At 65.3% G+C, this 12078-nt stretch overlaps 1 protein-coding gene across 2 annotated transcripts; it reads left to right on the forward strand.

The window, feature by feature from the left end:
* Positions 1–977: 977 nt before the first annotated feature.
* RNPEPL1 (arginyl aminopeptidase like 1) lies at positions 978–11337 on the forward strand. Of its 2 annotated transcripts, none has more exons than XM_016950882.4 (11): positions 978–1616; positions 4944–5084; positions 5631–5782; positions 6273–6389; positions 6608–6843; positions 7119–7232; positions 7634–7746; positions 8106–8214; positions 9140–9370; positions 9453–9595; positions 10204–11337. In XM_016950882.4, the coding sequence occupies exons 1-11, from the start codon at positions 1089–1091 to the stop codon at positions 10495–10497; spliced, it is 2178 nt and encodes a 725-aa protein (XP_016806371.2). In that variant the 5' UTR covers positions 978–1088; the 3' UTR covers positions 10498–11337. The 2 variants fall into 2 exon arrangements, with proteins under 2 accessions (XP_016806371.2, XP_024210936.1); XM_024355168.3 differs by having other exon boundaries at positions 985–1616; positions 9173–9370.
* Positions 11338–12078: the final 741 nt, after the last annotated feature.

Genomic DNA, 12078 nt, shown 5'->3' on the forward strand with positions numbered 1-12078 from the left:
AATTTGAATTCTTACTTGATGACAACAGCGACATCATGGTGGCCCCTGTTATTCCACAGCCTCAAAATTCAACCGCTGTGAGCTCACTAGCAGCTTCTGCCAGGCGAGCACCCCTTCCCTCGGGGCTCAGGCTCCTGGACAGGCTCAGCCTTGGGCAGCCTTCGCCAGGTCCACAGAGAATGGCGTTGGGAAGGGTGGACCTGGCGGATGGGGTGGGAACAGGCAGGCCAGACCCTCCTTCGTACCCCAGCACAGGGCTCCCAAATGAGAGGTCCCCAGCACTGCCCAGAGGAACTTCTGCGATTGTGGAAATGATTCCTGCCTGCTTTGTCCATTAGCCACTCCTCCCAGGAAGACACACACACTCACTCACTCCACCTGCCACGAAGGAACTGAACTTCTAACTGTATTTAATTCGCATCTAAATGGCCACACGTGGTTGGTGGCTGCTGTAGTTGACAGCGCTGCGTGAAGGCTCCGGAGCTTCTCGCACCGCAGGGCCCACAGCACAGACCACCACACCTGTAGACTTGGGGGAGTGGCAGGGGTGCCAGGAGAATCCTGCCCTGCCCGTAGCCCCGGATGAAAGGATGACATTGAGTTCGCGACGCTGCGCTCCTCGGGAACACGAACCACACCTGGAAGCAGCCTGCCCCTGTGGCCCCAAGGTTCCCGGGTCCCTTCAGCAGCTGCCCCAGGGGCCTGGCCGGCAGTGTCTGGGAGGGAGCAGCGATCCCGCCTCCTGGGATCTCCCGGGCGCCGCCCGGGGAGGAAGCGAGGGGCTGGGGGTGCTGCTCACCGGCTCCGCGCGCCCAGGCCCCGCGCCGCGCTCGATTCCCCGGCTCCCCGCGCCCCTGGCTCCTGGCCCTCCCCGCCCGGCGCCCCGGCCCCGCGCCCCGGCCCCGCGCACAGCGCCCCCGGCGGCGGCCGAGCGGAGCCCGAGCGGGGCGGCGCACGGCGCGGGGCCGGGCCGGGCGGCTCCCGGCGCGACTTCCTGTTGTGCCCGCGCCCCGCCGCCGCCGCCCGGCGCCCCTCGCCCGCGGCCCGGCGCGGCCGCCGCCCATGGATTTCACCTAGTGCCGGCGGCCATGGCCGCGCAGTGCTGCTGCCGCCAGGCGCCCGGCGCCGAGGCCGCGCCCGTCCGCCCGCCGCCCGAGCCGCCGCCCGCCCTGGACGTGGCCTCGGCCTCCAGCGCGCAGCTCTTCCGCCTCCGCCACCTGCAGCTGGGCCTGGAGCTGCGGCCCGAGGCGCGCGAGTTGGCCGGCTGCCTGGTGCTCGAGCTGTGCGCGCTGCGGCCCGCGCCCCGCGCGCTCGTGCTCGACGCGCACCCGGCTCTGCGCCTGCACTCAGCCGCCTTCCGTCGCGCCCCCGCCGCCGCCGCCGAGACGCCCTGCGCCTTCGCCTTCTCCGCCCCCGGGCCGGGGCCCGCGCCGCCGCCCCCGCTGCCCGCCTTCCCCGAGGCGCCCGGCTCCGAGCCCGCCTGCTGTCCGCTGGCCTTCAGGGTGGACCCGTTCACCGACTACGGCTCCTCGCTCACCGTCACGCTGCCGCCCGAGCTGCAGGCGCACCAGCCCTTCCAGGTCATCCTGCGGTACACCTCGACCGACGCCCCCGCCGTGAGTCCGGGGCGGGCGCCGGGGCTGCGGGCCGGTCCGCAGGGCGCTGCTAGCGGCCTCTCGCCGCACGGCCAGGCTGAGGGACGCGAATCTGCGCCCTACAGGTGCCCCCCTCCCCCCACCCCGGTGATTCCCAGCTGTTGCCTGTGAGCCCTTAGGACCCTTGGATAGAAGCCGGAGTCCTGCGGGGACACGGGACAGCATGTCACTCAGGGAAGCCTCCCGTTCAGGTGTTTGGTCCCTGCCTGGGGACATGAGCAGCTTCTGTCACCCACCGAGGTGTACATCTGCAGGATCCTGGCACCGAGGGTTGGGCTGGAGTGTCAGCTGCGGAAGGGCCTCCATGTGACCAGGGCGTGCAGATGAGTCCAAGCCAGAGGCAGAGGAAAGGGCCATGGAGATTGTGATGCTCGGTTTGGGGCTTCCTTGGCCAGCACTGGTGGAGTGTTGAGACCAGTGGGCCCCGCGACCCCAACATAGACACACATAGGCTCTGCAGGGCTTGCACACTGGGTACCCACCACTCCAGAGACTCCGCAAGAAAGGCCAGGTGGCTGAGGCTGGCGCTGTGGCTGCAGCACCCCCTCCACCTCCACCAGTGGGGGTGTGTACAGGATGGAGCAGGGCCTTTCCTGCCTACAGCATGGGGGTTCATACTGCATCCCTAGGTGGTATGGACGGCACACATGTGACACCCGACATATGCAACACACACACAGCTGTGGAGGCGCTGGGAAGTCCAGCTGTCACTGGTCACGGCACATAAATGGACAGGGTGGTGGAGAGGTGGTCGAGAGGCTTCAGGCCACAAAGAGCCAAGGTGACATCTGGGCAGGAAGAACCCAGACCAGTGCACCCCTATGGGCTTCCTGTACATTTCCCAGGAACCCTAAGCAGGACCTGCCACCTCACCTTTTTCCCAGAACCCCTGTGGGTGTGCAGGCCGCTGGCCAGCCGGCCCCGCCCCTGCTGTGGTATTCCAGGGCTCTGACAGGTGGCAAGTATGCCTCCCAGTATGACAGGTGAGAACTGAGGGATGGGCTTCTCCTTGGCCTTGATCCGTGTTTGGAGCCCACGTGTCTGGTCCGCCCAACACTGGCCTGCAGAGTGGCCGGACCAGGGCCCTCAGCAGGCTGCTGTGAACAGGGCCCAGTGAGCAAGGGTGGCCATTGTCTCTTGGCTTCCTATGGCCTACTGGGTGGCCCTTGGGTACTCTGGGCAGGGAGAGTGGCATAGTCCCCCAAGTCTGAGTGGTGTCAGGGTTGGCAGGCTGTGGACAGGGGGCCTAGCGTCACCTGGCCTATGAGCCACCCCACTTGCAGAAGGCAGAGTATTCGACTCTAACCTCAGGCATGCACCTTTGTATGTGAGCGCCATGGGGCTGGGGCCACACGTGGAGTCCCCTTCTCTTCCTGCATGTTCCAGGGACTCAGGCCCAAATCCCTAAGCCTGTCCCTGTGCCAGGGAGGATGCAGCGGGAGCTCCCTGGGAGGCCCTGCCAGTGGGCCCCAGGCCCCCAGAGGCTTTTTGGAGGTGCTGCAGATGCTTGGGCCCATTCCCGCACCCCCACCCCACCCCAGCAAGAACAGCGTTCTTCCTGCCCTGCAGCGTCTGGAGCCCTTCAGCCTTGTTCCTTTTCCACCAGCCCATCAGCACCTGTGCCCGGGTGCCCTGACGGGGATTGGTGCCCCATCTGTGGGGCAGGGCCTGTCCTGTCTAGGGGTCTGCCCCAGCCCCTCACTTCAGGGCAAGTGGAGAGCTGTGGGCCCTGCTGGTATCTGGGAAGACACCCAGGCTACTGAGGCTGTGGGGTGGACATGGGGCAGTAGGGAGAGGTGTGAGTGGGCAGAGCCTGAGAAGGGCCTCAGGAGGGTGAGGCAAGGCCACAGGAGAGGAGTAATTGTGAGGGGGCCGTGCAGGCTGAAGGGTTGGGGAGACTCCTGCAGGGAGGTTCCTTCATACAGATTCCCAGGTCCCAGCCCCTCCCCAAGGGGGAGGCTGCGTTTGTGAATGGCTCCCCAGGTGGGCCCTGAACACCCTGGCAGCCCAGGGCTCAGCAGGAATGGGAGACGCCTGTGCCACCTTGCTGCCCAGCAGGGCCAGGGCACCAACAGGAAGTTTGGAAGAGATCTGAGAGTGCTGGCAGGGGTCTGGCCGGGCCTGCGGGGGAGGGAGCCCTCCTGGTCTGGGATCCTCCAGGCCCTCAGTGGCGGCCCTCAGCTGTGGATTCCACTTGTCCAGTCTTAGAAGCATGTTGGGGGCGCCTTCTACTCATGGTCATGGGAGGGCCTCTGCACGAAGAGCAATTCAGTTTGCCTTGACTATCTCATTCCGGCAGAGGGGAGGGTGGGTACGACGTGCAGGGCTGACTTGGGACGAAGGTGATGTGGCTGTGGTTGGAAGAGGGTCCCCCTCCCAGACTCTGAGCTGCCCTCACTGGAGAGGTCAGAATTCCTGGAAGGAAGATGAGACGGGTGCAGCAGGATAGTGGCAGGAGGGCCCCGGGGGTGCAGGCTTCTCAGTGGGGCTGGGGCCTGGCCTCGGCATCTAGGGGTGAGGAAAGCCTCAACAGCTTTGGTGCAGATGAGAGGTTTGCCGGGGGGGTGACCTTAGGTGGGTAGCAGCTGCTGTGAGCACACCCATTCCACAGCACTCACCGCAGCCCCCGGCCTCCAGGCAGCGGCCCCAGCCAACCTTCCCTTGGCCACTCCTGTCCCCTGCCAGCAGGGGCCTCTGGCCTGGCCTCCACTCCCTGCTTGCTGTCCCCTGGCTTGGAGCCTGTCTCTTGCGGGGTCCCTTCAGGCGAGGCTGCCTGGGCTCAGGGTGGCTCTGGGCCCGGGCGTGCTGCCTGCCAGTGCATAGCCATCAGGAGGCTCTGGCTTCCCAGGTTCCACATCCCAGCCTCCTTTTCCTGACCATGACCAAATCAACTGCTGGGAATTTGGACTGAGTGTGTCCCTACTGTGCCTCAGTTTCCCTATGAAAGCTAAGATAATGCAATGATGGGCTATTCCCTTTTTTCCCCTTGGCGTTAGCTGGGAGATGCCCCCGTCGGCTACCTGACACAGGGCCTCCTGCCTGGGTTGGGGTCTGGCTGGCCCTGATGACACAGTGCAGGCCACACCCTGGGTCACCTGCCCTGGATGTCTCCCTGCCCAGGCAGGCAAGTGAAGGCTAAGGGGTGGCTATTGGCCCTCGAACCCAGCAAGATAATCTGGCCATTGTCCCCTCCCAGAGCCTCCTGCCTTCTTTCAGGCTGCTGCCCAGTGGCTAGGGCCCAGCACCCCAGCTGGGTGGCCGTCTGCTGATGGGCCATCCTGCCCACAGATCTGGTGGCTGGACCCAGAGCTGACCTATGGCTGCGCCAAGCCCTTCGTCTTCACCCAGGGCCACTCCGTGTGCAACCGCTCCTTCTTCCCGTGCTTCGACACACCTGCCGTGAAGTGCACCTACTCTGCCGTCGTCAAGGTCAGGGGCCGTCAGCTGCCGTCACCTTGCTCCCAGGACAGCCCAGTGGCCTGGCCACGCCACCTCCCCCTTGCTCCTACCTGCCTGGGCTGTGGCCCCAGCTGCCAGCAGGCCACAGTGCTAGCAGGAGCCCACCCTCCCTACTCTATGGGAGGAGCCGCTTTGCAGGGAACAGGGGAAGCTGGGCTGCCTCCAACGGGCCTGAGGGGTCGGGGTCCTGGACCTGGGGTGAGTCCCCAGTGGCACTGCAGGGTCCCCAGACAAGGGGTCTCCAGACAGAGCTGCTGATCCCCAGTGGGGTCTGTGGGTCACCGGGCCCGAACTTGGCAGCACCCTCTGTGCTGGGACGAGGTTTGCAGGCTGGGAGCTAGGGGTTCCGAGTGGAGGGTGGCAGTTCTTTGGAGAGAAGTTCTCTGACAGAAACGTTCCCTGATGGGGATGTAGTGTTTCCTGCTACGAATATGGGGCTGCCTGACAGGCTCCCCGGCCTGGGCTGTGGGTGTGCTGACGGTGGGGCCACCCGGTCTCAGTCCGGCCTCCTTACAGGCGCCATCGGGGGTGCAGGTGCTGATGAGTGCCACCCGGAGTGCATACATGGAGGAAGAAGGCGTCTTCCACTTCCACATGGAGCACCCCGTGCCCGCCTACCTCGTGGCCCTGGTGGCCGGAGACCTCAAGCCGGCAGACATCGGGCCCAGGTAGGGCCTCCTGCTGGGGCCTTCTGGGGCTGCCCAGGCCTCGGGGAGAGCCCCACCGGGGGTCTGTGGCCTGTGTCCACAGCTGCCCTGCTGAGGACCCCCACTGGCCTCTGGGTGCTCTGGGCCAGCCCTGCCCCTGCCTTGGTGCCACCACCAGGGCCCTGGCGGCCTGGCCCACCCAGTGCCTGCCCTGCAAACTGGTCCTTCCTGCCAAGGCCCCCGCACAGCCTGGCACCCTCATACCTTCGTTGGTCCCTTCAGCCCAGAGATAAAATGAGCTAAGTGGCCCCTGGAATGCAGCTCTGCCCTGCTGTGGGAAGGGCCAGGGTGGCTGCCCATCCAGTGAGGCAGGGCGGGCTGTAGGCTGGGGTGGTCAGCCAGGCTGGGTGAGGTGTGGGTGTTACTGGAGCCCCAGGGCAGTGGGAGAGCCTGGTGGGGTGAGCGGGGCTGGGGCTGCTCGGCCTCAGCTCACCCTCTCTGCATGCACCAGGAGCCGCGTGTGGGCTGAGCCATGCCTCCTGCCCACGGCCACCAGCAAGCTGTCGGGCGCAGTGGAGCAGTGGCTGAGTGCAGCTGAGCGGCTGTATGGGCCCTACATGTGGGGCAGGTAGGCCCCGGGGACCTGTGGACCTGGCTGGCTGGAAGGAGTCAGAGGGGGAGCCCCTCGTCTGACCCCTGGGGTGTCCTGTCCCCATCTCCTGGGGAGGAAGCGGAGCTCACCGCAGGGGCTGGGCTGATCCCCGCTGGGTGGAAGGTGGGGTGCGGGTGTGCAGGGTGGGAGTCTGAGCCCCGAGGTCTGCCACCCTCACCGCCCTCCCGGTGCAGGTACGACATTGTCTTCCTGCCACCCTCCTTCCCCATCGTGGCCATGGAGAACCCCTGCCTCACCTTCATCATCTCCTCCATCCTGGAGAGCGATGAGTTCCTGGTCATCGATGTCATCCACGAGGTGGCCCACAGTTGGTTCGGCAACGCTGTCACCAACGCCACGTGGGAAGAGATGTGGCTGAGCGAGGGCCTGGCCACCTATGCCCAGCGCCGTATCACCACCGAGACCTACGGTGCGGCCAGGGCCGGGGAGGGCAGCCACGGGGGGCCTGGGCACTGGTCCAGGGGCAGAGAGCCTAGCCTGGCCCCCCTGCCATGCTGCAGGTGCCCACCGAGACCTACGGTGTGGCCAGGGCCGGGGAGGGCAGCCACGGGGGGCCTGGGCACTGGTCCAGGGGCAGAGAGCCTAGCCTGGCCCCCCTGCCATGCTGCAGGTGCCCACACCTCCTGCTTCCCCCGACGACCCCTACACCCCCTCACCTCTCCTCTGTCTCCGGACCCCATCCAGGTGCTGCCTTCACCTGCCTGGAGACTGCCTTCCGCCTGGATGCCCTGCACCGGCAGATGAAGCTTCTGGGAGAGGACAGCCCGGTCAGCAAACTGCAAGTCAAGCTGGAGCCAGGTACCTGCTCCTCAGGACCCGCTCCCAGAACTGGGGATGTCACCCCTCAAGGCCTCCTTGCCTGCCCTTCGTGTGTTCTGGCTGTGGCTTCTCTGTCCTGCACTGTGCCTGGACCCCTGCCAAGGCCAAGCTGGGAGCCCCTGGCCAGGGCAAGGCCTCCCCAGGCTCCCACAGCCACCGCCGCTTCCCTGGCTCTGAGCAGCGGTCACAGTGGTGTGTGAGTCCTCAGTCTTCCCCGAGGCCCTGCCGCTGCACGCCCAGGGCATCAGTACACATCTGGACATGTGAGGGACAGTGGCGCTTGGCCCTTGCTGCTCCTCGGAGCCTGACCACTGCCCCTCCCTATTCCACGGGACACTGGTGGTTTCGGACGCCAGCCCAGGTGGGTGTTCACCTTGCAGGAGTGAATCCCAGCCACCTGATGAACCTGTTCACCTACGAGAAGGGCTACTGCTTCGTGTACTACCTGTCCCAGCTCTGCGGAGACCCACAGCGCTTTGATGACTTTCTCCGAGTGAGCAGCCCCCTGCCCGGGACGGCCCTGCTGCCATCTGCCCCCAGCCCCTCCCCGGCTCACAGGGCTGCCTGCTCTTGCGGCAGTTGGGGTGGAACTGGCAGGGGCCTGTGAGCCTGGCTGGGACCTAGTCTGCCTTTCTTTGTGGGGAGTGCCTGGGTTGCCACCTCCCCTTCTGCCACCCTGTTTGGTCCCTTGGCAGGGCCTGCGTGCCAAGTGCTGGCTCCGCAGTGCCCACTAGCTGCCCCTGTGCCCAGCACGTACCTTGGCGCACGCCCTGCAGTGCCCTGCAGGCCTCTGGTGGGGCTGCCTGTGCCCCGCCCTTCCAGGCCTGCTGAGGCCCAACCTCTGCCACACAGGCCTATGTGGAGAAGTACAAGTTCACCAGCGTGGTGGCCCAGGACCTGCTGGACTCCTTCCTGAGCTTCTTCCCGGAGCTGAAGGAGCAGAGCGTGGACTGCCGGGCAGGTGAGGCTGACCCCCAACCCTGCAGCCAGGGAGCCGTGGGTGTGATGACAGGCGGGGCCTCTGCTGCCTGAGGGGCCACTCCACCTGGAGGAAAGCCCTGTCAGTTCACTGTCTGTCCTTCAGCCAACCCTTGCTGGACCATGTGGGCCCCAGGCTGGTATGCTATGAGAACAGGGCTGGGGTTGGGGGCCTCCCTGGGGCCGGTGGCACAAGGCTAAGCAGGCCGAGTCAGGCACTCCCAGGAAGCGGGCCATGGAAACCAGGTGTGCAAAGGGCCTGGTGCAGGAAGGGCGGGTGACGGGGGTGTCCTGGAGCTGGAGAACAGCAGCCAGCCCTGTTTATGCGTCACTTGTAAAGGTGTCCCTGAGGGTCTGAGGGCTTGGGGCCCAGGAAGGCACTGCAGGGTTCAGACATTGAGGGAGAGGCCAGAATTGCTGGAGGGTGGTGAGGTGCCACTGGGAGGGCTGTGCATGGTGACACCAAGTTTTGGAAGGTACAGCAAGTGCATCAAGAGCTTTTTGTGGGTAGGGAATGGGCACTGCCCTTTAAGAGTAGGAATATCATCTTAAGAGCCTGTTGCCCCCATCCCGCCCCTGCTGGTTCATGGCGCAGGTGGCCTCCACCAGCACTGAGGTTGGGTTTAGACTACTTCATTGTCTTCCACCCAGGAGAGGCGTGGAGTGGGTGCAAGTCCCTTGGTCACCAACCCAAGTCTCTGCTTCCCTGTACCCCTTCACAGAAGCCCCTTCAGTGGCTTCAAGTGGCAGTGCTGGCTGGAGCTGACTCCGCCTTCCTGAACAGCCCACGTCCCTGGAACAGGCCACCTGCCTGGAACACACTCAGGGTCTGGGGTCTCCTGGGCAGATTGCTCAGGCAGCCCCTCCCTAGCCTGGGCAGGGACCCCAGGGTCACTTCTCCCCTCTAGGGCTGGAATTCGAGCGCTGGCTCAATGCCACAGGCCCACCGCTGGCTGAGCCGGACCTGTCTCAGGGATCCAGCCTGACCCGGCCCGTGGAGGCCCTTTTCCAGCTGTGGACCGCAGAACCTCTGGACCAGGCAGCTGCCTCAGCCAGCGCCATTGACATCTCCAAGTGGAGGACCTTCCAGACAGCACTCTTCCTGGACCGGCTCCTGGATGGGTCCCCGCTGCCGCAGGGTGAGTCCCTGCAGCTGATGGGGGCGGCCCAGTGGCTGGGGTGCAACAGCGGCCCAGCCCTGACCTGCCCCCTGCGCTGCAGAGGTGGTGATGAGCCTGTCCAAGTGCTACTCCTCCCTGCTGGACTCGATGAATGCTGAGATCCGCATCCGCTGGCTGCAGATTGTGGTCCGCAACGACTACTATCCTGACCTCCACAGGGTGCGGCGCTTCCTGGAGAGCCAGGTGCGGTCACCTGCCCAGGGGGCCAGCCTGGAACGGCCTAGCCGTGCGGACTGGGAGTCCCACCCGACTCCCTAGTCTGAGCCCTTGGGGCAGGCCAGGCACATTCTGGAGAATGGGGCGGGGAAGACGTAGGGGTCTGTTGGGAGTGGGGGCATGCACCGGGTGCAGGTACCAGAGGGCAGCCTGGACTCCACCAGTTCTTGGAGAAGCTGTGGAAGGGACCAGCTGGGAGCAGGAGTTTAGGGTCCAGGCCACCACAGCCTGCTGGGCCCTGGGCCTTCAGCATCCTGGTCTGGGCAGAGGGGACGTCCCAGCTCCTCAGAGGGAGGCCAGAGCCCTCAGGCCCGTGGGCCCTGGCTGCCCTGCTCCCTGTACGTGCTCCCTCCAGCCCAGGTTCCCTGGAGATGGGGCCTCCATGGTCGGCCTGGAAGGGCAGGGTGGAGGTGGGAGGCTAATGGTAGGCCTCCTGGCCACTGGAGTCCAGGCCACAGCCCTAATGATGAAGCTGGGAAGCCAGGGGCAGGAGGGCCGCCTGGCCGGGCTGGCAGGGTGGGCTGGCTCGAGGGGCCTGGGGAGCCCACCAGTGTGACCGAGTGCCCCTCCTGCAGATGTCACGCATGTACACCATCCCGCTGTACGAGGACCTCTGCACCGGTGCCCTCAAGTCCTTCGCGCTGGAGGTCTTCTACCAGACGCAGGGCCGGCTGCACCCCAACCTGCGCAGAGCCATCCAGCAGATCCTGTCCCAGGGCCTGGGCTCCAGCACAGAGCCCGCCTCAGAGCCCAGCACGGAGCTGGGCAAGGCTGAAGCAGACACAGACTCGGACGCACAGGCCCTGCTGCTTGGGGACGAGGCCCCCAGCAGTGCCATCTCTCTCAGGGACGTCAATGTGTCTGCCTAGCCCTGTTGGCGGGCTGACCCTCGACCTCCCAGACACCACAATTGTGCCTTCTGTGGGCCAGGCCTGCCATGACTGCGTCTCGGCTCTGGCCATGAGCTCTGCCCAGGCCCACAAGCCCCTCCCCTGGGCTCTCCCAGGCAGGGAGAATGGGGAGAGGGACCTCCTTGTGTCTGGCAGAGACCTGTGGACCTGGCCTCCCCACTCCCAGCTCTCTTGCACTGCAGGCCCTGGGGCCAGCCCGCACACACCATGCCTCCTGTCTCAACACTGACAGCTGTGCCTAGCCCCAGATGCCAGCACCTGCCAGGTGCCGCCCCGGGGCAAGGGCCCCAGCAGCCCTATGGTGACCGCCACACTGTGCCTTAATGTCTGCCGGGGGCCCAGGCTGTGCTGTCCCTGCAGCACGCCTCCTTGCAGGGATCTGAGCCACCCTCCCCGCACAGCCCTGCACCCCGCCCCTGGGGTTGGCAGCCTCAGTTGGCCCCTGGCAGAGGAACAAGGACACAGACATTCCCTCAGTGTGGGGGGCAGGGGACACAGGGAGAGGACGGTTGTCCCTGGGGAGGGCCCTCTGGCCCCAGGCAACCTTAGCCCCTCAGAACAGGGAGTCCCAGGACCCAGGGAGAGTGTGGGGACAGGACAGCCTGTCTCTTGTAGCTTCCTGGGGTGGGAGGCACAGGGGCAAAGCAATACCCCAGGGAAAGTGGGAGGTGGTGCTGGTGCTCTCTCCAGGCCCACCATGCTGGGAGAGGCGGCCAGGGCCTGGGGCCTCCAGCCTGGGACTGCTGTGATGGGGTATCACGGTGATGGTCCCATTAAACTTCCACTCTGCAAACCTGATCTGCTGCGCTCTTTCTCACGACTCTTGTCCCCTGCATCTTCCTGGCTGTGTAGGGTGGGCTGGCCTGCCGGGACTTGGGGCCTGGAGCTGGTCAGGAGCTGGGTGTGGCCCCCTCCTCTGATACATAAGCCCGAGAACAGGCTCCCCGAATCCTGCCCAGCCCCTTGGCTGGACCCCCTGGGCCTGAGTAGCCTCTGGATGTCACAGGAAAGCCATGTGTCACCTTCACTCTGGGCCTTCACCTCTGTGGCTTAAGCCAAATCCCGGCCTCAGTGGTGATCCTTTCCCAAGATGGGTACAAGGTGACAGGCATGTTTTGTTTTGGAGAACTGAGATTTCCATTTTCCCAGGTGATAGGTGTCGCTGCCCTTCACAGTCCCCAAGGATGTGGCGCCACCATCTCAGTGCCACGCACACCTGGCCAACATGCCGTGGCCCAGAAGCAGCACGTTTCCTCCCAACCCGCTGGCCAGGCCCAGTCACAGCCCCACTCCACACATGGCAGCCAGGAAGTGGGGAGGGCAGGAGGTGCTGGGCAAATAACCCTGATAGCATCACTGTCCAGTCCCCAGTCACCAAATGTCCCACTCACCCTCCTTCCTGTTCTGGATGCCCCGCCCCTCCCCTCCCAAGGACATATGAGTCCCCTCCAGTGGCGGTGGCAACTCTGGTCTAGGGTCTGGGGCCGTCTCTACATGTGTTGCTTCATGTACCTTCTTCACATCAGGTCTGGGGGAGGC

This window comes from Pan troglodytes, chromosome 13, assembly GCF_028858775.2.
Source record: "Pan troglodytes isolate AG18354 chromosome 13, NHGRI_mPanTro3-v2.0_pri, whole genome shotgun sequence".
Classification (NCBI taxonomy): Eukaryota; Metazoa; Chordata; class Mammalia; order Primates; family Hominidae; genus Pan; species Pan troglodytes.

Coding starts and splice junctions, on each gene's coding strand:
- RNPEPL1 (XM_016950882.4), top strand. CDS start 1,089: ATGGCCGCGCAGTGCTGCTGCCGCCAGGCGCCCGGCGCCGAGGCCGCG. Junction 6,844..7,118: donor TATCACCACCGAGACCTACG/GTGCGGCCAGGG, acceptor GACCCCATCCAG/GTGCTGCCTTCACCTGCCTG. Junction 8,215..9,139: donor GAGCGTGGACTGCCGGGCAG/GTGAGGCTGACC, acceptor TCTCCCCTCTAG/GGCTGGAATTCGAGCGCTGG.